This window comes from Leptodactylus fuscus, chromosome 7, assembly GCF_031893055.1.
Source record: "Leptodactylus fuscus isolate aLepFus1 chromosome 7, aLepFus1.hap2, whole genome shotgun sequence".
In the NCBI taxonomy this organism is placed as follows: Eukaryota; Metazoa; Chordata; class Amphibia; order Anura; family Leptodactylidae; genus Leptodactylus; species Leptodactylus fuscus.
The window spans coordinates 21018495-21044331 of NC_134271.1; the positions used below are offsets into that span (position 1 = coordinate 21018495).

The window sequence follows — 25837 nt, forward strand, 5'->3', positions numbered from 1 at the left end:
TCCAGGACAGCGATACATGTCCTATACAATCTTTATAGTGAAAAGGAGAGTTATGGAGCAGATTCTCCTCTACTTCCTGTGTGCAGTAGATGCCAGCTAGTATGTATCCAATGTCTCCGACATCTGAGCATACAGAATATGAGTGATATAATGACCACAATTGGTGTTATACCTCGGCGTCCTTGTGCTCTCTGGTACCCGTGTCCGCCCCTACGGATTTGCTGCTGTCGCGAGAAGACATTTAATTAAACTTTGCGGATTAATCGAGGCATTTAAGAGATAAAAACAAAGAGCAAAATAAAAAGTCATATCAGTTGAATTTTTAATGAAATGCCATCACTTTCGGTAGTAAAGTGTATTGGCAAATTATGTTACAGTGACAGCATTATCTCTATGACATAAATTACCTTAACAGCACAGACACAACACACAACACGTTGCCGTATCATTTGTACAAATAGATGGAAGAAGTTTTAGGTCTTCATTAAAAAGACGTCTTATCCTTTTATGTTATTTTCAATGTCTCTGTGTACTTAAGTGAGAAATTTGTAATGCAAGAACTGAGTCACAATGTGGGTTGTGCTGGTGGTAAAGGTGACAACTACTAGTCTGAAAATAAGAAATAGGCGTAGAGATGTTGTCGTCTCCCTCCCCCCCCACTGCTGTGAATAGGCCTAGTACTGAGAGAAAAGTCTGCAAATTCGCATTACTTGTGCGGAAACCACATGGACCCCATTTTAGTCTATGGGGTCTGCCGGTAACCACTTTTTTTTTATGCAGATTGGTATCTGTTCAGTGGGTCCCCATGCGGACTCCCCAAACCCAGATGTAAACCGAGCCTAACGCATTGATTGAAATCCCAGCTTAGGCTAAATTCCCATTTCCATGATTGCAGTCCATTGTTCTTATCCGTCATAGGGTGAAAGCAACAGACTTAAGCGACAATAGAGCAGCTAATGCAGACAAAGCGCCCTCCACCTACATTCATTCACATGTAAAATAACATGGCTAGAGATGAGCGAACACTGTTTGGAACAGCCGTTACGAACAGCACGCTGCCATAGAAATGAATGGACGTAGCCGGCACGCGGGGGGGTTAAGCAACCGGCCGCCGGCAAAGTGTACGTGCCAGCTGCTTCCATTCATTTCTATGGGAGCGTGCTGTTCGGAACGGCTGATCCAAACAGTGTTCGCTCATCTCTAAACATGACAGAAACTTTCTGTACAGATCATATCCACCACGTGTTTCCCAAAGCGTATATTCACATGGCAGAATTTTCACTAGTTGACAAACGCTACTCCAAGTATTTGAAGCTGGATTTTTCCGCTGGACCAAATTCCGCCATGGAAGTGGCAAATTCTGCACCAGCCAGGTGGTATTTTGGGGAGTTTATCAGGCACAATCCGCCTGTAGAACGAGCATGGCGCTGAAAAAAATCAGGCAGAATTTTGATGCTGATTTTGGGGATGTTCACACGGTGGAAAATGAAGAGGAATTCCTCTTTATTTTCCACCGCCGGCGTTTTCGCGACGGGATGTCAATGCAGTTCATTGGGATTCTGTTGCAGCATCCTGCTCCTGATTATGCTCGGTTGAATGGGCCTTAGGGCTCGTTCACACGGGGCAAGAGGAGGCGGATTTTGAAGCCGAATCCACCTCAAAATCTGCCCCCTCACAATAGAGGTCTGTGTAGACTGCTTAAATTCTTTTTTCCGTGAGCGGCTTGTTCCCGCTCATGGAAAGAAGAAGTGATCTGCCCTTTCTTTGGGCGGATTCCGCGGCTGAATCCACCTCGCGGCACCACCTTCTGGACCAGGCCCATTCACTTGGGCCTTATCCGGAGCAGGAAGCCGCGATGGGATACTGGTGCACTGCAGCGGCATCTGCCGCGACGGAGTGTGTTCACGCGGAGCCTCCTTTGAACTAGCCCTAAGCAAAAGGGAGTCTCGAGCTGCAGACCCCACGGCTGAATCACTTGTGGAATCTGCTGCAAGACCAAGCAGGACGCTTCTTTTTTCTGCGTCCTACTCTGATTTCAGCAAAACAATGGGAGGCGGATTCCGAGAAGAATCTTCCCTGGATTCGGGGGAAAAATCTGCGGCAAATTCCTCCACATGAACACAGCCTTTGAGGTAAATCTGCCCCAAATTCCGCAGTGTGAACATAGGCTTAGTCTTCAAATCTGCGTAGACACTAGCAGTGTAATGTAAGAAGTCCTAGCGAATACATGAGCGAGATCAGCTCTGCAAGTTGTACAAGGCACAGCGCCAAACGAGATTTGTGACACCATAACTTTTGGCTTGCTCCAAAGTTACGAGAGAATCTTTATGTGACCTGCGCTCCATGGAAATTATGTAGAGCCTGGGGCAACACGGTGGCTCAGTGGTTAGCACTGTAGCCTTGCAGCGCTAGAGTCCTGGGTTCAAATCCTGCCAGGAACAACATCTGCAAGGAGTTTGTATGTTCTCCCTGTGTTTGTGTGGATTTCCTCCCATTCTACAAAGACATACTGATAGGGAAAAAAAGGAAATTAGGTAAACCCGCATGAACACTCTCCGTTCCCGTGTCTCATCCCCGTACTAATTTTTATACCTATTTTTAATCTCTTTACATTTTTCTTGGTGTTCTGCAATCTTTCTTTAATTCTCAGCATCTTCCTGAGCAGCTTCTTTTTTTTTTTTTTTAAGGCTCCTCACATCTTGGCAGGCGCTGGATGCCCATAAAATCAGTGCTAATCTCCCGGCTTGGCACGCTCTGCGATTTCTTTGATTACAGAACTTGTGGCGTAGGTTTTTTTTTTTCCCTTTGACGAGCCGGAATAGATAATTACAACCATAAATTATAGTTGCATGGCAGCTTGTGTCCTCGATATGCTAATCGGTTGCCGCTAACTCGCGCGGGCTCCTGCGCCACTCTTCTCATAAGTTACAAATTAACACCCGTGGAGGAGTTCAGCGCTGCGGATACAATACTTGACCCGTTCCGTCTTTCCTCCCGTTGCCAGCCGTGCTCGATTCCTGATGTAATCCTTGACTTTCTCTTACCCCGCGTCTTCTACGTATCCTCCTCTATACGTCTTCCTTCGATGCCGCCCCTGGGTTCCGTCCTCCTTGTGATCTATCTCTCCATCTCTATACATTTCTGATGACGGTTTTCTAAGACCTGCAGCGGTTCTTATAAAAAAGCAATCATTCTCCTTTTTATATTACAATATTGTTTTATATAGCAGCTTGCTGCACTTCATTTTATCAATTTCCAGCACTGACCTTCATGTACAAGTGGAGTCGATTGAATTTAGACTTATTGTGAGTCTTCGCCAGGCGTAATCCTGTAGGACTCTGTAGGTTATTCTTTATAGGCTGCTGCCAAATTAGATCTTGCTGCAGTTTTTAGAGTTTTACATCGAGGCTGTCCTGATGTTTATATGGAAATGCAAAATGTAATGCTATAAAATGGAATGGAATATACTAATAATAGGTGTAATAGGTTTGCTGTAGTTATATAGAATTTAATGGAAGATGTGCAGTATTTTGTAGCAAATTATAGGATGCAAGAATTGCTAACATCTGGTCATACCAGGTAGGTTATTCACCTATATATCTCTATACAACCCTATGCTTTTTATACATACCAGGTAGGTTATTCACCTATATATCTCACTACAACCCTATACTTTTTATACATACCAGGTAGGTTATTCACCTATATATCTCACTACAACCCTATGCTTTTTATACATACCAGGTAGGTTATTCACCTATATATCTCACTACAACCCTATGCTTTTTATACATACCAGGTAGGTTGTTCACCTATATATCTCACTACAACCCTATGCTTTTTATACATACCAGGTAGGTTATTCACCTATATATCTCACTACAACCCTATAACCCTATGCTTTTTATACATGCTAGGTAGGTTGTTCACCTATATATCTTTCTACAACCCTATACTTTTTATACATACCAGGTAGGTTATTCACCTATATATCTCACTACAACCCTATGCTTTTTATACATACCAGGTAGGTTATTCACCTATATATCTCACTACAACCCTATGCTTTTTATACATACCAGGTAGGTTATTCACCTATATATCTCTCTACAACCCTATGCTTTTTATACATACCAGGTAGGTTATTCACCTATATCTCACTACAACCCTATACTTTTTTATACATACTGGGTAGGTTATTCACCTATATATCTCACTACAACCCTATACTTTTTATACATACCAGGTAGGTTGTTCACCTATATATCTCACTACAACCCTATACTTTTTATACATACCAGGTAGGTTATTCACCTATATATCTCACTACAACCCTATACTTTTTATACATACCAGGGAGGTTATTCACCTATATATCGCACTACAACCCTATGCTTCTTATACAATGCAGATCATAAAACAGCATCATGTGTGCAATAATAGGATATCTGACCTATACTATCATGTGGTTTGGCACGTTATAGCTGCATAAGTAACATGACCGTGCCAAAGCTGCCTTAGCTTGTTATGGCGTATACTGTAGATTTCTTTAGTGCGCCACCTGGTGTTCATGTGAATTGTTGCAGTTCATGAAATAGCACATGGAAATGTATGGTCTAGATATGGTGTCCTAACCCTCTCATGTCACATAATACAGCGTGCCATAAGCCAGACCAAAAAGAATCAAGTAGTAAATCCCTGGATGTGACAGTACCAAACACATTTTGTTAACGCAAGAAAACGAAAGGGTTAACCTCTAGGAAACTAATAATCCCTAAAACATAACCTTTATTAAATCTATTTAAAATGAAGGCCTCCCTGTATTATGTTAGGACCTCATATAGTCACTATTTGTAACTCCAGGAGACTGGCAGGTTCCTCTGTTCATTGAGTCTCAAACAGCCAGGTAACAATGATGCCTCATTGACTGGCCTATAAGGGATAGACATCTTCTGAGGGAGTATCATGAATGTTTTTTGTTTTTGTTTTTTTGTTATTGGTCTTGCTCCATACATCTCAGGATACGTTGAGTCAAGAGGAAAGGTATGGAAGGACACATTTTACAGAGAATACACATAAACCAGCTCCTCCTTAAAGGGGTTGTCCAGAATAATATTATTGGTGTCCTATCCTAAAGATAGAACATCAATATTAGGTCAATGGGGTTTCAACACACCTAGTCACCATCTATATTCTCAGAAGCTAATAGAGAATGAAGCAGGAAGCAGGCAGCTCCGTTCTCGCTGTAATGGTCAGACCAGGTTACTGCAGGTTAGCCCCATTCACTGGAATTAGGAGCTTATGCTACATTGACTCAGTTTCGCCACTACACCAAGATCAGAGCTGCCTGCTTCCTGCTCCATTGTCTGTGGGTGAGAAAAGCTGATCTATGGGGGTCCTAGGTGTCAGATCCTCATCGGTCTGATATTGATGACCTATCCTCGGCATAGATTGTAGATATATTTATCTTGGAGGACCAAATCGCTGTCTGTCCATCCGTGCGTTCCAGTAAAGGACAAGCTTATTTTCTGCCGATCTAGTGGAGCATGAAGAAGGATCCTGCAACAGCGCCATCCCTGGCAGACAGTGATATTACATATGGGGATAGGTTCACACCTCTACAGTACATAGGTCATAGCAGGTGCCACGGATCCCTGAAACAAATCTCAGCACTTCATATAATGGTTTCCTGTTACTGATTAGATTGCAGAATAATAGAATCGCTTAATAATAATAGAATATTAGAATAATACCGCACTTACAATCACATTTGCAACCTGCAGGAGTTTATCAGGAGTCCTCCAGCACCACCAGACACTATTTTTCCTTCTCTCTGCTTGGTACCTTGGTGGAAATAGGAATAGAAAGAGGATCGGTCATCAGAAGCGATTAGTCAGTGTCAGAGATCCGCCGGCAGCTGTCGGTGCAGGATGCCGGAAAGCTTCAGTGCCATTGCACTTGTTTGCAGATTACATAGGAGAATATTTGATCTACATTCTGGCTGAAAATTTCACAGCGTCTTTGTTGGAACACGATAGGAACTTCTAATAGCTGAAACACAATGATGGTTCCTTTAGTTAGAAGCCTATAATTATCCGGTTATAAACACCAGTTGTGCGGCCTTTGTCATTTTTAATGAATACATCTATTCATTATTAATAGACCAAGTCAGTTTCTCATGGTTACATATTATATATGGCAGGGCTGCAAGGCCAGAATGTCCTAAAATCACCCAAGGGCCAGAGAGTATTTCTTAGGTTCAATAATCAAAGATGATGTTTTATTTATTAAGGGACGGCCGGGTGTATGAAGCATCGCTCTGGAGATACCCAGGAACCATTCATTGTAGAGAGGATGACAGTTATGATCATTGTACTGTAAGTAATGTCAGCCTATACTGTAGTGTGGAGAAATCAAGGACGGAAAGATGGATATCCTAGTCTGAGGTCGTGATCGCACTACCCGTACCATAATAATATATTATATGTATGCGGTGTTGGATTGGGGTGACTAGAAGTCACCAGTTTACATAATTCAGGGGGGTATGAAAATACTATCTGCTCATATATACACATTGGGAGAACTGCAGTGACACACTTTATAGCTAAGTGTCACGATGTCAACGTACCCCATGTGATTGCTGAGGCCAAATAGTGGGGCTGAACAGTGACCCTGGAGCTCATGACGTCACCCAAGATGAACAGTGACCCTGGGGCTCATGACGTCACCCAAGACGAACAGTGACCCTGGGGCTCATGACGTCACCCAAGAGGAACAGTGACCCTGGGGCCCATGACGTCACCCAAGACGAACAGTGACCCTGGAGCTCATGACGTCACCCAAGACGAACAGTGACCCTGGGGCTCATGACGTCACCCAAGACGAACAGTGACCCTGGGGCTCATGACGTCACCCAAGAGGAACAGTGACCCTGGGGCTCATGACGTCACCCAAGACGAACAGTGACCCTGGGGCTCATGACGTCACCCAAGAGGAACAGTGACCCTGGGGCTCATGACGTCACCCAAGAGGAACAGTGACCCTGGGGCTCATGACGTCACCCAAGACGAACAGTGACCCTGGGGCTCATGACGTCATCCAAGACGAACAGTGACCCTGGGGCTCATGACGTCACCCAAGACGAACAGTGACCCTGGGGCTCATGACGTCACCCAAGACGAACAGTGACCCTGGGGCTCATGACGTCACCCAAGACGAACAGTGACCCTGGGGCTCATGACGTCACCCAAGACGAACAGTGACCCTGGGGCTCATGACGTCACCCAAGACGAACAGTGACCCTGGGGCTCATGACGTCACCCAAGACGAACAGTGACCCTGGGGCTCATGACGTCACCCAAGACGAACAGTGACCCTGGGGCTCATGACGTCACCCAAGACGAACAGTGACCCTGGGGCTCATGACGTCACCCAAGACGAAGAGTGACCCTGGGGCTCATGACGTCACCCAAGACTCTGAGAAAGTGCCGGACATCGAGAAGAGGCCCAGAAGAGGTTGGGGAAGGATAGTATTACTGTTTATTATTTCTACACCTCTCCTGGGCTTCCGCCTATTATACTTTTGGGTCTGAAAAGAACCCAGAGTATAATAATTTTGCTTCAGGTTCTATCTGAACAAGTTTGGCCCAAAAACGCATCTTCAGTTCGCCCAGTATTGTTAGGCAGCAAGTGAGCATGCAGGTCTTGAACATGAAGCAGGAAATCTAGATAAGCGTAAGAATCTAAGCAAGTTACATAAGGGTCAAAGCCTGTGCACAGGGTAGGAATGCACAAAATTGGGCTCCATGGGAAAGCAGTAATGACACGTGGACGGAGCAGCATCACATACAAATCAATACCATTCCCGAATTATGCCGTGTGTTGTTAAATGTTATGAGTTGTTTGCATACATTGACCACCTATTGTAAGAATAGGTCACTGATATCAGATTGGTGCCAATCTAACATCCGGTACCCCGCCTGTTCCCAGACGCTGATATACTGGGAATGGAGCAGAAAGCTCTGTCTGTCCGAGTCACCACAGCTTAGCTCCCATTCAGGTGAGTGGACACTGAACCTGATCTGACCACTACACAGAGGACTGTCCGCTTCCTGCTCCCTTCTCTGTATATCAGCTGATCGGTGGGGGTGCTGAGTAATGGACCTCCACAGATCTGATATTGACAACCTGTTCTTAGGATATGTCATCTATATTTTTAACCTTTACATATGTACTTAAAGAGAACCTGTCACCAGGTCTGAAAAGCCAAATGATGTGCACCATCTTATAGACGCTGCCACCCTGAATATTCAGCCATTCCAAAGATATAAGCCCTTTTAGTGTTAATGCAAATTAGACTATACTATCCATTTGGGCAGTAACACTGTGGTTTCTCTGGGATCTCTGTGTGCTGTATGACATGCAGTGTTACTACCCACTTGACTAATAGGTTCTAACTTGCATCAACACTAACTGGGCTTATATCTATGGAATAGCTGAACAGATTTAGTTAAACAAAACATCAAATTGCTTAGGGTGACAGCGCCGATCAGATGATTTGTGTTATTTTGTGAGTCTTCTTTAACTTATCCTGTTTTCCAAGATGTAAATAGGAAAACAGTGCCTCTGTTTGCTGCCCTCTAGGGGTAGCCCCCTTAAACATCACACACAACTTTTTCAACAAGCCTTGATGCTATGATGTGAGGTTTGTTGAAGAAGTCATGCATGGACCCTCCCTCCCCACCTCCCCCCCCCCCTTTTTTTTTTTCTTTTTGCTTCCTCCCCTACCCCCTCTGGTTTTGTAAAAATTTGTAAAACTTTCAATAAAACTTCTAATGTTGAAAAAGCCATGCATGATGTTTAAGGGGGCTGCCCCTAGAGGGCAGCAAGTAGAGGCAGTGTTTTTTCCTATTTACATCTTGGAAAATAGATTTGTATATTTTTCCCATAATCCCCCCAGTGGAATGAAAACGGCTTTTGTAAGTCTCCATACACCTGTGAAGGTGAGCTCTCCTTAAAGGGGTATTCCCATAACTCTTGTTCTGCAGCCTGAAGGCTCTGTGCTCTCTTCACTTCCTGGATTTCTCGGCACATTGGTGGGCGGGGTTTCACTTCCTCTGCTATGCATTACCTCAGTATGAAGCTGATGTGGAAACTGATGGATTTGAGTCAGCATGCATTACATATAGAGGTACCGGACTCCTTATCTCAGCCCTTATCAGCCAAATTCAATTAAACCGGCTGATAAGTGGAAAAGCTGAAGATAGACAGCACAGTAATCCCAGAGCTCTCACCTCCCCCCTCCCCTATCTGAGGAGCTCCGTTGCTTGTCAGCTCCTCCCTCCCCCCCTGAGAGCAGGCAGCTACATCACTTGGGAAATGAGCGGATAAGCCCAGTGGCCATAGAAACGCAGTGTCAACAATGAAGTGAATAAATTAAGATAGCAGCCAAACAAAGAAGTTTTGATAAAGCAATGTATTTAGGAAAAGTCTTAAATCCACATAAACTAGCAGTATAGATAGGATGCATTTCATGGGACAACCCCTTTGAGGAGTGATAATATCCCCAGAACCTTAACTTATCCTGCCATTGGTGAACAGTGCTCAACTATATGTGACTCAATGACATCAAAACCCTGGTTCTACCTACTACAAAGCCCAGCATGTCTGCATCCAAAGTTATCCTCGCCTCCCGCATGACTCTTCTTGGGATATTTCATACCCTACCAGACAGTGCTGTGGGTAAAGTAGTGAAACGCCTGGTGTCAGCTTCCCTATAAGACATATAACACTACAGAAGGCTGCTGTGATATCCCAGTGATGTTGCTGTCCATAGGAATGCATTGCGCAGCCTTCCAGCCTGTTCACACTCGATGCCGTTTATTTGCTCCATGCTGGGATTTCAGAGCAATTTTAATAACTAATCACTACGTTTTCTCACCAAAGTGTATGATGAAAATCTATTATAAATCATTCGACAGGGTTTGGATTTTCTACTAAAAGAAAAAACATTCTCGAACCAGCGGTCTGCGCCCGCTATCTAATTGTTCATCGTTTATTATTTGGGGGGAGGGGTCATGGAAAAATCTCAACCAAAATGTACATTTTTTCAGTGTTGATGCATGGGGGCTGTTAGAGAGCACCCCACTTCCCAAACCTATTAATCCTAAATTCTGCCTTCCCTGCAGAATACGTAAATAATGCAGAATGTATTTTTAGCGGCCAGAAAAGAGTTTAACTATCTGAATTTATGAAGAATAAGCCCGGTTGTAAAGATGTTTCTGGGTTGACATTTTAATGCCAGCATCTTTTATGCCATTCTTATGACAAGCTTCAAATGTCAGCGCCGTTGTGCACTCCGGATACCGGGCATAGGCCGTGGAGATAATTTATTCCTGTTCCTCACAATTTGTTAGTCACTCAACTTTGCAAAGCCTTTTTCAACTTGAAAGTCTTTAGGATTGTTCCACTGACCACGACGAACCAACAATAGATGGCGGGCAGAATTCACACTGTGTTGGCATTGTCTATAAGTTGCCACCACCCTATAGAGAACAATAGATTGGATAGCTTAGGGCGGGTTCACACCTGCGCCCGGTCTCCGCTTTGTGGGTTTCCGTCTTCTGCCGAGAAATTGGACAGGAGACGGAAATCTGGCAGTCAGTGTCTGCCTGTGAGCGTCTTCCGATTTTTTTAAACGGACACAAAGTCCTGCATATCCATCTTTGTGTCCGGTTAAATAAAAAAACTGTTTAGCTGCGGACAGGCACAAGACGCTCATGGGCGGTCACTTTGCAACCCATTCAAGTGAATGGCTTTGAAAACTGACTTCCGTTTTTTGTCTCCTGTCCAGTTTCTCGGGCAGAAGACGGAAACCTGCAAAGCGGAGATCGGGCGCAGGTGTGAACCCGCCCTTAGTCTGCATGACTTGGGCACCTGCAAAAATAAAGTCTGCATATGATGCTTGTTTTTTGTTTTTATTTACAAGGGTTGTTCAGGATTTGCGACAATCCTTGGGGCGGCTGGGGTGTTTGAGAAAAAAAATAAAAAGGTATACTCATCTGTCCATGGCAAAGCCTCTTCAAATAATCAGTCACCACTAGAGATTCTGCCTTATGCAAGGGACCCACCAGTAGATTGCAGTCTGGACATGGAAAGCAATGAAATGACAGTAGTAGGGATTGGTGATCATGTCTTATTTCATTAACATGTTCTGTCCCTTTAAAAAAAAAAAAAATTGCTGTAGAACAGTCCCTTTAATATATGTTAATGGCCTCTCCTTAAAGGGGTTGTCCGGGATAGCTTGAAATTCCTACACTAACATAAACACCTTCCCCCCTCCTATTTTCTAAATAACATAATTAATAAAAAATGTATAGTTACCCATATTCCTGGAGCGGTCATGTGAGGGACATTTTCAGATTTTCCGGTGATCAGCCATTTCCAGAAACGGATTGTCACTACTACTCCCCCACTTCCCCCATCCACTCCATTATACTTATCCTCAATGCCTCTTCTGGCGAGACTGCTCCTCTTTGTAATGATTCTCTCTGAGCGCGCCAATGCGGGTAATTCATCTCTACTGCGAATCCACGCATGTGCAATAGAGGTGGATCATTGCTGGAGGAGAAAACCGAATCAGTATTGGAGGAGGTGGGAAGAAGCGTGGAAAGTATATACTATGGGTTGGGGGTTAGGTTGAGTAGGTAGGGAAGGGCAAGATAGCTAGAGAGACAGGGAGGTGGTGTATGGGAGGGGGGAGAAAGGAAGGAGTGGGGAAGTAAGGTGACAGGGATTTTTGGGGTAGTTATGTAGCAGGAATCAGGTAAACAAAAGCAGGAGACACCAAGAGCCCCCAGAAATCACTCAAAACGAGTGAAAAGGTATATGGGTGCATTTATTAATCCATTAATAGAACTAACAGACATTTTTTTTAAAAAAACAAAAACATTTTTTTGCCTGGAAAACCCCTTTAACTATTGTAATGGAGCAGATGAGACAAATACCAGGACAGCACTTCTCAATGACAGAGGCAGTCAAGGAACATTGAATCCATTTATTGATCTCAAACATAACACAATATTGGAAGCAATTTCCATTTCCCAACTACAAAGATCATGTCCTCAGGTTAAACAATCAGAGTGTGATAAGTGAGGGATCAGCCCCAGGGACCCCTACTGATCAGAGATGTCCGTGCATTCTGTGCATCTTCACCTTGAACTACAAGGAGGCTTGGATGATCCTCTTGTTGGGTTTAATCTGTGTTTAAAGGGGACCGGTCACGTGGAAAACATAGCGCCACCTGCAGGCAGCTTATTATAGAGCTGGAGGAGGTAGGGAAGAATAATAAAAGTATCAGGTTAGGTTCATGCTACGGTTATTAATGACTGTTGCTGTCATCCATCATCGGGTGACAGCAAAGGACATTAACCATAAAACGCAGGTGAGGCCTCCTCCATCTGGTGGCCATCTGCATTCACTGTCATGTTAAACAAGATGATGGAAGATTTCTTCTGTCATGTCTTACTTTTCTGGTTGAAAGAAAAAGTTCTGCTTATAACGGTAGTGTGAATATTCCCTTAGTTGTTAGTCATTCATGTATTTGCTCTTTCTATCTATGCTTAGATATAGTCATTGGGTCAGGTGTGGTCCTATCAGTCATGGACAGCTATCTGTATATGGACAGTCATTCATGGAGACCGGTCAGTCACTCATAAGACCGCCCACATGACTAGATGACCAAGTCTAAATCTAGAAAGAGCAAAGCGGTCAGTGACTCCGTGACGGGGTATATGGAGTCCTTTCCCACAAATCCATCTGCTCCGCTCCTCCTGCTCTATAACATGCTGCCTGCAGATTGCACTGTATTTTCCAGGTGACGGGTTCCCTTTAAGACTCGTGAGACGGTATGGATGTGAATTATGTCTAAAACAGAGTTAAATCTCTGAAGGTAAAATGCCTTCTTTTCTATTCATACATACAATCATGCAAAGAAATAAGGATCTCTGTTCTGAGTAACATCTGTTCAGTTCCAGAAACTGTTCTGAGAGTGAGAAGTAAAAATAAACCAGCCCTGCTTATATTGTGACTGAACCGCTCTTCATGGTGCTGAATGTTAGTCTTTGTACCTAAAGGGTTTTTCCCAAGATAGTAACTTATCAGGCAAGTCCCTGATGGGTGGGGGTCACAACAATCGCAACACCTGGGGCCTCCATTTTAATGGACCGATGCTCAGCCAGTCTATTCAAAGCCTATGGGACCGTGGAAGATATCGACATACAGCGGTACAGTACAGTCTGAGTAAAGTGGACGGGGATTCTAGCGAATGCCATGCCCAAATATAACGAGATTTCCAAATCTAGTGCGGTTTTGGAAATCGCAGCATGTCAATTATACCTACGGAAATGCTGGCGGTTTCCCATAGGTATAATGGAAGCAGAAAGTCCGCAGATTAAACCTCTACGGACTGTCTGTCTAAAGTGCTGTGGGAAAAACCGCAATACGTTGCCGCCGTGGTTTTTCCCACAGGATCCCCCGTGGGGGTCTTAGCCTAAAACTTTGGCAAATTTTTTCATTAAAAATGTTTAACTTTTGTGTATAAATTTTAAATCTGTTCTTGGGAAACCCTTTTAAAGGGATCCTATCATTAAAAGTAAATTTTTTGTCCCTAACACGTAGGAATAGCTTTAAGAAAGGCTATTCTTCTCCTACCTTTAGATGTCTTCTCTGCGCCGCCGTTCAGTATATAATCCAGTTTTTGTCGGTATGTAAATGAGTTCTCTCGCAGCACTGGGGGAGGTCCCCAGCGCTCAAACAGCACTGGGGGCGTCCCAATGCTGCGAGAGAAATCTCCAGCGCCACCTCCATCTTCTTCAGGAGTCGTCCCTGGCAGTGGCCTCAAACTTCTAGGCCTCGGGCCTAGGGCAAAGTCGACTGCGCATGCCTGCCGGCCACAAGAAAATGGCCGCCCCCAGTGCTGAGAGAAAACTAATTTGCATACTGACGAAAACTGGATTATATACCTAATGGCGGCCTGGAGAACACATCTAAAGGTAGGAGAAGAATAGCCTTTCTTAAGGCTATTCCGACGTGTTAGGGACTAAAAAATAGCTTTTAATGATAGGATCCCTTTAAGCCTTTCTTTTGTTGTATCTGTTTACTATAAGTGACATCTTCACAGTCATTTACAATTCTTAAAGGGCCGCCACTCAGCTATTTGGCCCAGAAAGTTCTGTAAGCTGCCTGGTGAGCGCGTCTTGTCTATTTATGAGGACGTTCAAAAAGGAAGACGCTGAGAATTCTCCTCTGAGTTATTTCCCTTGAGGAAGGGCGATTTATAAGCCCGAAACGCGTTGTGTCTAAGTTTACTGCCAATAAATCCGTATATCATACTTCTGTGGTGGGAACGCAGTTCCTTCTCTATCACATTGATGATCCAGTCTGTGTGCTGGTCCTTTTGCTTAACTCATCTTTCCTAGGCTTCTGAAAGACAAATATGCCTGCTTATGCAGTAATGGATTGCTAACCCCATATTATTGCATATCACAGGGCTAAACGTCTATAACATTAGTAGCAGACCTAGAAGATCCGTCTTTCGTAGTGTTTTCCAGTATCAGCATTACCTCCGTCTTACATGTAGGTCACCTCCAGCTCACACGCACAAAGGTCGGATGTTCTCATAATTAAATATATACTCCTGGCAAAACCGATCGTGTGTGTTGAGCCTAGTACAGGACCTGAGGGGCAATGCATGACATTGGAACTTCAAAGAATGGATCGTGGTGTCATACAGCGCCCCCTCAGGCCCTGCACTAGGATTGTTACACATATCAGCATAGGCTCTTTTGATTCCCATGATGTTAATGTAACAGATAGGTAAGAGCTCCCATACTCCATGCTGTGGCCGGCTGCACACAATACATCAAGCCTTGTGCTTGTTCCTATTATTAGAGGCAATCCTGAATCCTGTTGCAAACGCTATTACTTGGCCCTCCACCTCAATTCCCATGCCCACAAGTATAAAGCAGTTTATTCCAATGTTTAAGATGCTAAAATGTTGCAATTGCTGACATAAAATGGATGTCTTTTCTGTTCACTTGTGACAAGCACCTGATGTTGATTCTTTGGGTTACTACAGATTTGGCTCGGGGATTTTGACGATTTGTACTGATCCTTTAACCCCCTGTACAGAAAACCTATCTTTTCTGCAAGGAATCCCCAGGTCACTGCCCCAGGAATAGTCTGCATTAGCAACAACTGATGAGAGTTGAACATGAGGATACTAAGAATTTGTGGTCAGATGTTACAGAGGTCGAGGCAAGTGGAGTTTGGTCACGACTGATGCTAGAAAAAGGTCAGAGGAGGTGGTGTCAGGAATACTTGGTTAAAGGGATTCTACCATTGAAATCATTTTTTTTGGCGATCACACGTCAGAATAGCCTTAAGAAAGGCTATTCTTTTTTTTTTTTTTTTTATTTTTTTTATGTAGATTGTGAGCCCCACATAGAGCTCACAATGTACATTTTTCCCTATCATTATGTCTTTTTTGGAATATGGGATGGAAATCCATGCAAACACAGGGAGAACATACAAACTCCTTGCAGATGGTTTTATGCCCTTGGCGGGATTTGAACACCAGGACTCCAGCGCTGCAAGGCTGCAGTGCTAACCACTGAGCCACCGTGTGACCCCTAGAGAGGCTATTCTTTTCCTTCCTTTAGATGTCTTCTCCGTGCTGCCGTTCGGCAGAAATCCCGGTTTTCGTCGGTAAGCAAATGCGGTCCCCATTGCTGCGAGAGAAACCTCCAGCGCCGCCTCCTTCTTCTTCTGGAACTGCCTCTCTTCACGTCTTCTTCCGGCGCTGAGGGTCAAACTTCTAGGCCTCAGGGAAGAGCTGACTGTGCATGCCCACAGGCCACAAGAAAATGGCCGCTTACTGACTGTGTATGCGGTCATTTTTCTTATAGGTGTGGGCATGTGCGGTCAGCTCTGCCCAAGGCCTAGAAGTTTGACTCCCAGCGCTGGAAGAAGAAGAGTGAAGAGCCCGTTCCTGAAGAAGATGGAGGTGGCGCTGGAGAGTTCTCTGGCAGCATTGGGGACACCCCCAGTGCTGTTTCAGCACTTGGGACCGCCCCCAGTGCTGCGAGAGGACTCATTTGCATACTGACAAAAACCGGGATTTTAACTGAATGGCGGACCGGAGATGACATCTAAAGGTAGGAGAAGAATAGCCTTTCTTAAGGCTATTCTGACGTGTGATCGCCAAACAAATTGGGTTAATGGTAGAATCCCTTTAAATACACAAGCCAGGTCAGTAACAGCAAAGTTATGAACAAGCAACTTACTGGACTGTAACAAACCAGGCACCAGAAGGGTCCTTACGAAGATGGCGGCTTCTGGCAGTGGCTGAGGGACTTGCTCCTTGGTGGCTCCTTTCAGATACAGAACTTGTTCTTGGCTTTTTACTTCACATGCCCCCTTATATAAAGAGCGATAACTTGTTCTACCTTCTCTTCTTGCTATGGTATATTGTATATAGTGATCAATAAATTCACCTTCATTCATCCCTGTCCCTCCCATGTACACTCTTATATATCACCCACATGGATACAATACGTTCTTAGAGGTCTTCATGTTGACTACAATGTGAATGTATATAAGTGAAGGCTGCAGTCACGACTCCTTTCATCCATGCTTGGGTATATTTCCACTTTCTGTGTCTTGTAGCACATTCAGAAATCTGTTAAAAAGGAGACTGGAGATTTTTTCTTTTTTTCTTCTTTTTCCATCTGTTTATTATAATATTTGTGTTACAAAATTAATTTTTTCTTATGGTAGAGTTGGAAGGGACCTCAAGGGCCATCGGGTCCAACCCCCTGCAAGTGCAGGTTTTCCTAAATCATCCCAGCTATATGTTTCTCCAGATTCCGCTTGAAGATTTCCATTGATGGAGCGCCCACCACCTCCCGTGGCAGCCTATTCCACTCTCTCACTACCCTCACTGTCAGAAAGTTTTTCCTAATGTCTAATCTGTATCTCTTTCCCTTTAGTTTCATCCCATTGCTTCTTGTACTTCCTTGTGCTAATGAGAATAGGGTAGATCCCTCTGCACTGTGACTACCTTTCAGATATTTGTAGACAGCTATTAAATCTCCCCTCAGCCTTCTCTTCTGCAAACTAAACAATCCCAGTTCTTTTAGCCGCTCCTCATAGGACATGGTTTGCAGACCTTCCACCATTTTGGTTGCTCTTCTCTGGACTTGCTCCAATAATACAAGCTCTGATAAGAAAAAACTAAATCTGTTGTAACGCGAGTCTAAAATATAGGCAAACTTTACCAAGAGTATGTTCACACAACATTTTTTTCACATGATTTTCAGTGCATATTTTATTTTTTGTTTCATGCGTACTTATATAGCGCCATCATATTCCGCAGCGCTTTACAGACATTGACAGTCCCTGTCCCATATGGGGCCCGCAACCTACATTCCCTATCAGTATGTCTTTGTAGAATAGGAGGAAATCCACACAAACACTGGGAGAACATACAAACTCCTTGAAGATGTTGTCCTTGGCAGGATTTGAACCCAGGACTCCAGCGCTGCAGGGCTAACCACTGAGCCACTGTGCTGCCGTATACAGGATTCTGGTGGTGAATATGAGGATTAGTATAATTGAAAGACAATGGGCTAAATGTTCTCATCCTCCGAGGGGTTCAGTTGGAAAACGTAAGATCCCATTATTGTCATTGGGGGGCGCCAGGCTCTGCTTTAGCAGTCCGTCTCTACGTTGTTTGGGCCCTTGACAGACCCGACCAACAGAGAGCTAGCGCTAGTGTGAACCTATGATCATACTGTTGCCGATCTGTGGCAATGAAAATCGGACGGTCAACCGGCTGCGGAATATAGACTTTGGGTTAAATTGGTCACTTTTCCATCGTCTATTAGTACCAATGACACAATGAATGCATGGCCAGCGCTAGAGGTAATGGCCATATGTAAATAATAATGCAGCTTTACTGTATAATACAGTGTATAAATATTCATACATACTAATGCCAGAAAATGAAAGTATAATTTGCCCTTAAAATATTATAATTAGAATATTTTTTTTTTTTTTACATTGACGTTATGAAGCACTTAGTATATTTGTGCAGTCGTTCTCTGGCGTCTCTTCTTATAACTATGCATCGTGTCGTTCCTCTGTTATTCCTACTAGAAACGTTTGACGACAGCGTATTATTATCCAATCAGTGCTGCCATTGTTAGACTGTGTAGGCCACTCCCCTTTGACAAGGGGGATGATAACACCTAGTTGTCAATTTCCACAGCTTTTTCTAAAAGGATGAACAGAAAAACCGTGCGACGTACTAAGAGAACATGTTCCAGAATTGTTGTTTTAATGGGGGACACAAGCAAAATAGACTTGTCAGGAGAGGTGACGTGTCATTTTTTAATTCGAGGGTGAATCTTGAAAAGCTAAAAGCATGGACGTAGGAAAGGGCCCACTGCTCTAGTGTCACAGCTTCCGACCTTTGATGCGTGACCGCTCTGCTATAGGTTGCAGTCGGCTGTAACTTTTGGGCCGGGACCCTGCGTGGCGTAAAATTGCAGCAAATATTGCGTCATTTTACAGTCAGAGCAAAGTGGATGGGATTCTAGAGAATCCCATGCCCACTTTGCGGTAAAAAAAGGTGCTGCCGATTAGTTCACAATTTCCAAAACTGGTGCAGTTTTGAAAATCACAGCAGGTCGATTATACCTACGGAGACGACGCCAGCGGTTTCCCCATAGGAATAATCGAAACAGTCCGCAGAGGAAACCTGAGTCTAAAGCGCTGCGGGTAGAACCCTGATGTGTTGCCGCCATGATACTTTAGCCTTGGTGACTGATGCTTTACAGACATGTCCATATGTATTACTGGTTAACGCTATACCGTGCAATGGAACATGACTGGCATACAGCTCTATGGCAAACAAAATCTATTCAATACCCTCTCCCTACCCCCAGGTTGATATTGATGGACATATGTGTAACTATGTAACTATATACTATGTAACTACACAGAGATCACATATGGTGCAGTTTATCCCCTACACAGAGGTATTAATCTGTATGATGACGGCGCTACTTCTGTGGATGGTATGTGCAGATTCTGGATAAAGCTCATATACCGTATTCTGACAAGTGCAGAATCCTTGTCCCTCTGGACTATAGCACATATCCTAATATTCCCGCCTGATAATTACATCCATTCATTCAGCCTTCTAGTGCTCGGAGTCTCCATCTTCATCCAGAAAATTTCCATTATTGCCATAGAAAGGTGTATTAAACAGCCAGCGAGTAAGAAAGCTCCAAGTTCAATCTGCTCAGGGTTTCTTATTGATTTCTTAACCAATTAATTTCTGGAGAGGGGAGGGGGTGGGGGGGTCAGCTGCAGAGCTTCACCAGTTCCTTTTCACCCCTCGCTGGAAACTGTGATGATGGCCCGAGATAAATTTGTGATTGGTTGGGAAGGGGGAAGAATCCTTGAGAGAGTGAGAGTGCTGAGCATGCATAAATAAGCCTGTAGGAGCAATCTCTTCCCTTCTCTCTCCTCCTCTTCTGAGTGGACCACAGAGAAACTGCTTGTGTGCATGCAAAACGGAGGGAGAGACAGGAAAATGTCAAAAGGGAGGGGGAGATCCGAGGAGAGAGTGAAGCATTATCACTGAGAGATGAGAGCGGTGTGAATGAAGCTCACTCTGTGTTTGCGCAGACGAGAGAGGATCAGACAGGACTGTGCACGAGAAGAGCAGATTACTCTTGCCTGCTGCGGCAGGACACGGGGGACATGCCACCTGCACCTTCCAGGCGCCCAACAGCACGGCTGCCCTGCATGCAGACATGTGGCGGAGGCCAGAGGGGATGTTCCTAAGTCACTGGTTTAGGGATTTTCTCTGTTTGGGGCAGCTGCTAGCATGGCCGCTTTTGCTGAAGACTGGTGGGTAGAGTGGCACTCCGAATCCTAACTCTGTCCTAAAAAAAAAAAGTGCTTCTTCTCTCTTCACCTTCTTAATTGTGACGATGGGACACATTTGCCGTCGGATGGATTGATACTGCCAATTAAGTTTAGGGTTAAACCCTTTTACCTGCCAGTTTTTAGCCCTCCCCTACCCTGCCCCCTAAACTTCTTCACCCACCTGCGCCATGAGACGGTCGAGTACGGATGAATCGACTTACCATCGCAGTCCATCCCTGGACAGCAAAGACTACTCTCTTCCCCAGGGTGGTGCCTTCCGCCGCTATAGCAGCCTCTACGGGGGGCAGTTTGGGGCATCTGCAGGTGGCTCTTTTTTTGGGTTTCACACTAACCCTGGTCCTAAAGCAACAAAATCGAAGTATACGTCCCCTAAGGGCAACAAGTACGTGGTGTTTTACCTGGATCTCTCCTTCATTTTCCTCCTAGAGCTGAAGAGGTGCAGGATGGCACAGAACTGCCTGCAGTGTATGAAATATCTCATGTTCGTCTTCAACCTCCTCTTTTGGGTAAGTTCCTTTGCAAAAATTCCAAGGGGATTGTGAAATGTCCTTCAATGTCAATGTGAACTATGTTGTCATTTGTCGATTCCTTCCCGATTCCTTGAAATGCGTCTTTGCTTCCGAACTGTGTCAATGAAGGTATTTGGTGACAGATTGAGTCTCTAAAGTAGACAAATGTGAAGATCTCTAGAGTTTAACCCTTGCCTCACCCCTTACACCTCTACTGGGTCATCTGAATTGCTTCCCCCATGGCTTCAATGGCACTTTAGCTATCCTCAAGTTTACTAAACATCTGTCTTAAGAAAGGCAATGAGAGAGGGATGTGGTGATGGAATACCGTAACCCTATACAGATATCAGCTCATTCTATATCCCATCACTCTCGTGCAACCAAATGTCAGAACTGCCATTAACCTTCTCCATGCCATAAAAATGATATAAAATCTGCGCAAACTCATTAAAATCTGATTAAATGACGGCGAGCGCTTGATAACTTCTTACGTCTCGGTTCTCCTCGCAGGCTCCAGGGCAATAAACTGTAAATATTCACTTCCTAGTAGCCTGAGAAGACCATGACCACTTCTTTATACCCCCCGGGTTTGTCATTATGACGAAACCTAAAGTTAAATAAAATAAATGCATTGTCTAAAATGACTATAAACCTGTATCCCACAGGGAGAGCAGTGTCAGGTTGCTGCCTATTATTATGGACGGTATTCTCCAAACTTCCAATAACCCCGTGCGCCTGGTCTCCAGCTAATATTCTCCTTGCAGCTCCATCCATTGTATTCCTGTGTGTCAGATAAACCTGCCCCGGCAGAAACTCCCTGTGTGTATAATAAGAGCCGCATTCAGCGCCCGTGCTATAGCCTTGAGTGTTCTGGTACATTTAGGTGTAAATGAGTTTACTGCCCTTCAATTCTAAAGCTGTTTGTGTTGCAATACCAGGCTAGTAATATGTCTTCTCCAGGCGGTGATACATAGGCGAGATGGATTGGCACAAGCAATGATAAGAGCTGTCAGGGTTTTAATGCCGGGGTTTTAGAGCTGATGAATGTTGCATTCAACCTATCAAAAATAGTACATGTCTTATTCTTTATATAACCTGTCATTGCGGGTTATGACTACCCTACTTGGTGAATTATTTGGCCCATAAACATATTGTGATTGAGATAAGTAACGTATGTAACATAAGACAATGAAAAATGAGCCCTATCTGTATAATGCAGTAAATGCTTCGCTATTCCTGCTCTACCTAATCTGCACAATAAGTCATCTGGGGTCCCTTATGCCTGCATTTGGGACATGGGGACCACCGCTCTGATATGTCAATTTCCGTACACCTTGTTTACAGGGAACCTATCATGTTAAACATGGTGTGTGATTTTTTTTTTAGGCAGCATGTTATAGAAAAGGAGACGCTGAGCACATTGATATAGTGTTGTGGGAAAAGCTTCAGTATAACTTGTCATTTGTTTATTTAAACCTTAGCCCTTTCTCGGTTTAGGAGTCCATTGGGTGGTCCTAATCCCTGTATGAGTACGGAGCTAGCTGTCAATCAGTGAGGAGGACCTAATGGATATAATGAGTAAATGACAAGTTTTGCTAAATCTTTTCCCAGAAATATACATGTTTATTTTTTTTACTTGTATAGCGCCATCATATGGCAGTTCTTTACAAACATTGTCAGTCGCTGTCCCATATAGGGCTCACAATCTAAATACCTTAGCAGTATGTCTTTGGAGTGTGGCAGGAAACTGGAGTACCCAACCCACGAAACATAAAATCCTTGTAGATGTTGTTCTTGGCATGATTTGAACCCAAGACTCCAGCACTGCAAGGTTGTAGTGCTAACCAATGAGCCACCGTACTTCCCCTGTATATAAAATACATATTGTGGGGAAAGTAGCTTGGGAGCATCAACGGTGTGGACTCAACCAGTCAGAGACAGGGACACGATGTCTGGTTCAAACTGGTTTATATGAAAAAACAGCAAGATAAATAAACCTTCACTTCAGGTACAAAAACGTCAAACAAAATCCTGCTCGTCCGAGCAATAACTAAACAGAACAAAACTAACTATATGAGTGGCGTACTACCAGCCACACCAACAGATAATGCAGTTAGGTCTCAGCAGTCTCTCAGTATTGCAGGACGGAGCCTGACACCTCCTCTTACTCCCAGGATCTGCCCTGAAGTGCAGGCTCTGTTAGCCTTTTATGGCCCAGTAAGGAGCCCAGGACCCAAATCTCCATAACATGCTTCCACAGATAGAACTACATGTACAATATTCTAAGTTCCCTTTAAGGCTCTTCCATCAAGAAATCAAATTTAGGGCTGTTGTACAATAAGTTACTTGCAAAAAGTTCTTATATTTAGTATTTAAAGGGGCAACACTCACATCAAAGTTGTCTTGTGTTTTTACTTGTGTATCCATCTCTATTACTGTGTCTCGTGTATTCCTATATTTGCTCTCATTATTTGATTTAAAATCTTTCAATATATCTGTAGCTCTTCCTCCTATACTCCAGGGGGTGGTGCCACACACTATTGCTGCCATCAGTGCTCCAACAAGTCCAACTCTTTACATCAGTTAATAGCTGCTGCTGGCACAGTTGGATTATTTTGTCTAGCCCCCACCATTCCTGAGCAATCTATACTGATAGTTTTGTTGCCTGATATACTATTTAGGCTCTGCACTGTCAGGAGGGCGGTGTCAGGCAGGAGCAGACAAGGCGGTGTGATTCTGAGCTCTGACACTGAATGCCTCTGATTGGAGCTCTGAGTCACACCCCCTGCCTGACGCCGCCCACTTGACATTACAGAGCTTAAATAACAAATCAGGAACCAAAACTACCTGCACTTGTTGCTCAGGAATAGTACTTGGAATGGAATACTTTGTACACTTGTGTTAGGTCAGGGTATTGTACAAAGTGATCTATTGATGTCCTGGAATGACTAATTCACTTAAAGTTGCCATAGCAAGCTAACACTCCATATTCTGACCTTAGGAAGGGAATGGGGCACAGACTTTTGGAGTAAGCACCCAATCCATATACTGTGACGAAAACAGAACTTTCAGAATTGTACACAAAACATTTCTTCTTTTGTCTGGACAACCTTTGCCTGTTTTAGAGTGACTTTGATATGGAATTTGGTGCCATGCAGTTACAAAGCCGATGGCAAACATCTCCTGGTGTATACAGCAAATCCTAATAATGGATCCTACTATCAACAGGAGCGAGAAGGTAGTGTGGCAGTGTGATGCTAAGAAACTTAGTACCCTCTAGTGAGAAAATGCCCAAAACCAAGTACCCCCAAAGTAGCCATCACTATCAAATTTTAATAAATTGAGGCTTCGTTTGGAGCCTTCATCAACAGTTATGTAAAGGTCCACTCATTCCCCCAATATGCAGTATAATATCTCCCACACTCAGTAAAAGTTTCCCCCTCAGTGCCCCCACGTGTTGTATAATGGCCCCATCTATGACCCACATGTAGGATAATGGCCCCATCTATAATCCCACATGTAGTATAATGGCCCCATCTATGATCCCACATGTAGTATAATGGCCCCATCTATGATCCCACGTGTAGTATAATGGCCCCATCTATGATCCCACGTGTAGTATAATGGCCCCATCTATGATCCCACGTGTAGTATAATGGCCCCATCTATGATCCCACATGTAGTATAATGGCCCCATCTATGATCCCACATGTAGTATAATGGCCCCATTTATGATCCCACATGTAGTATAATTGCCCCATCTATGATCCCACGTGTAGTATAATGGCCCCATCTATGATCCCACATGTAGTATAATGGCCCCATCTATGATCTCACGTGTAGTATAATGGCCCCATCTATGATCCCACGTGTAGTATAATGGCCCCAATTATGATCCCACATGTAGTATAATGGCCCCATCTATGATCCCACATGTAGTATAATGGTCCCATCTATGATCGCACATGTAGTATAATGGCCCCATCTATGATCCCACGTGTAGTATAATGGCCCCATCTATGATCCCACATGTAGTATAATGGCCCCATCTATGATCCCACGTGTAGTATAATGGCCCCAATTATAATCCCACATGTAGTATAATGGCCCCATCTATGATCCCACGTGTAGTATAATGGCCCCAATTATGATCCCACATGTAGTATAATGGCCCCATCTAGGATCCCACATGTAGTATAATGGCCCTCACACTTAGAATGTCCCTTCAGTGTCCCACATATAATATAATGACCCCTCCACAGTGTAATATAATGGCCCCTATAGTGCTCCACATGTAATTTAATGGCCTGCACGGTGACCCCTCCTTTAATGGCACCACACTGCATCTACTTTGCTGCCACATATAATAAAATGGCCTACACAGTGCTCCCTTATTTAATGGCCCCTATAGTGTCTCCATGCTCTCCAATGAGTGTTAAACTGCATTAATTATTTACCACTTTCCTCCATGTTTCCTCTCCGCTCCGGCCCGGTGACTTCAGTATTTGGCACCCGTTCCGGAGCGGGGAGTACTGTAGTCAGTTTACCTGGCGCTCCCTGGTAACTGCAGTGAGAACCTCCATGGGATCGCTCATTACGCTTGTAAAGTAAGGATGGTGTCTGTGGGGATACAAGTACCGCAGTTTGAGAAACACTGATCTACACTACATATTACATTTCATAGTTAATATAGGTGTGCGAATCTTCACAAAAAAACACAAGGCTGGACACAAGGCATTTCATACTTGACTTTGTGTCTTGGTCCAAATTGTTTTACCTGGAGCCACCTCACAAATTATATATATTCGATGGCCAGCAATGTAAAGACGTCTAGTGCCATGACCCTGTCACAGGTATACAAGATGGCCGTCCTTGGATCACATTTAGTAAGTACTAAGCACTACGTAATGGGAATATCCTACAACACAGGCAGTTTTGGACCAAGTTGCTCAGATCCTTACGCTATTGTCATGAAAGAATCAATGTTATTGACGCCATTTGTCAGTGGGTTAAAAGGGGGTCTATCGTGTCCTAAAACCCCTCCAAAACTAACAATAGTGTTGTCTGAAGGCCTTTACCAGAAGTAGAAATGGACGAGGCAATGCTGAGGCAATGGGGATATTCTAATTCTTCAAAATCCACCTGCAAAAAACTTCCTGGACACCCTGGGAAATCAGAGCGCACATGAGCTATCCCCCAAGTAACTGATGTGTAGGAACGCTACTGACTTTGTAAACTTTAGGGGTGAATCATAATCCTATCATTTATACACTGTGTTAACCGAGGCTGACTTGACGTCTGGTTAACTG

General features: G+C 44.0%; 1 protein-coding gene across 7 annotated transcripts in view; it reads left to right on the forward strand.

Moving 5' to 3' along the window:
- The window catches only part of TSPAN4 (tetraspanin 4), a 360764-nt gene that overhangs the window by 190909 nt on the left and 144018 nt on the right, over positions 1-25837 (forward strand). For 6 of the 7 annotated variants that reach the window (XM_075281319.1, XM_075281321.1, XM_075281320.1 and 3 more), the window contains one exon: positions 20446-20525. In XM_075281319.1, the coding sequence (XP_075137420.1) occupies positions 20463-20525 (63 nt within the window). In that variant the 5' untranslated portion in view covers positions 20446-20462. Of the gene's footprint in view, positions 1-19601; positions 20526-25837 lie in introns of those variants that run through there. The other variant, XM_075281318.1, reaches the window with a different exon arrangement.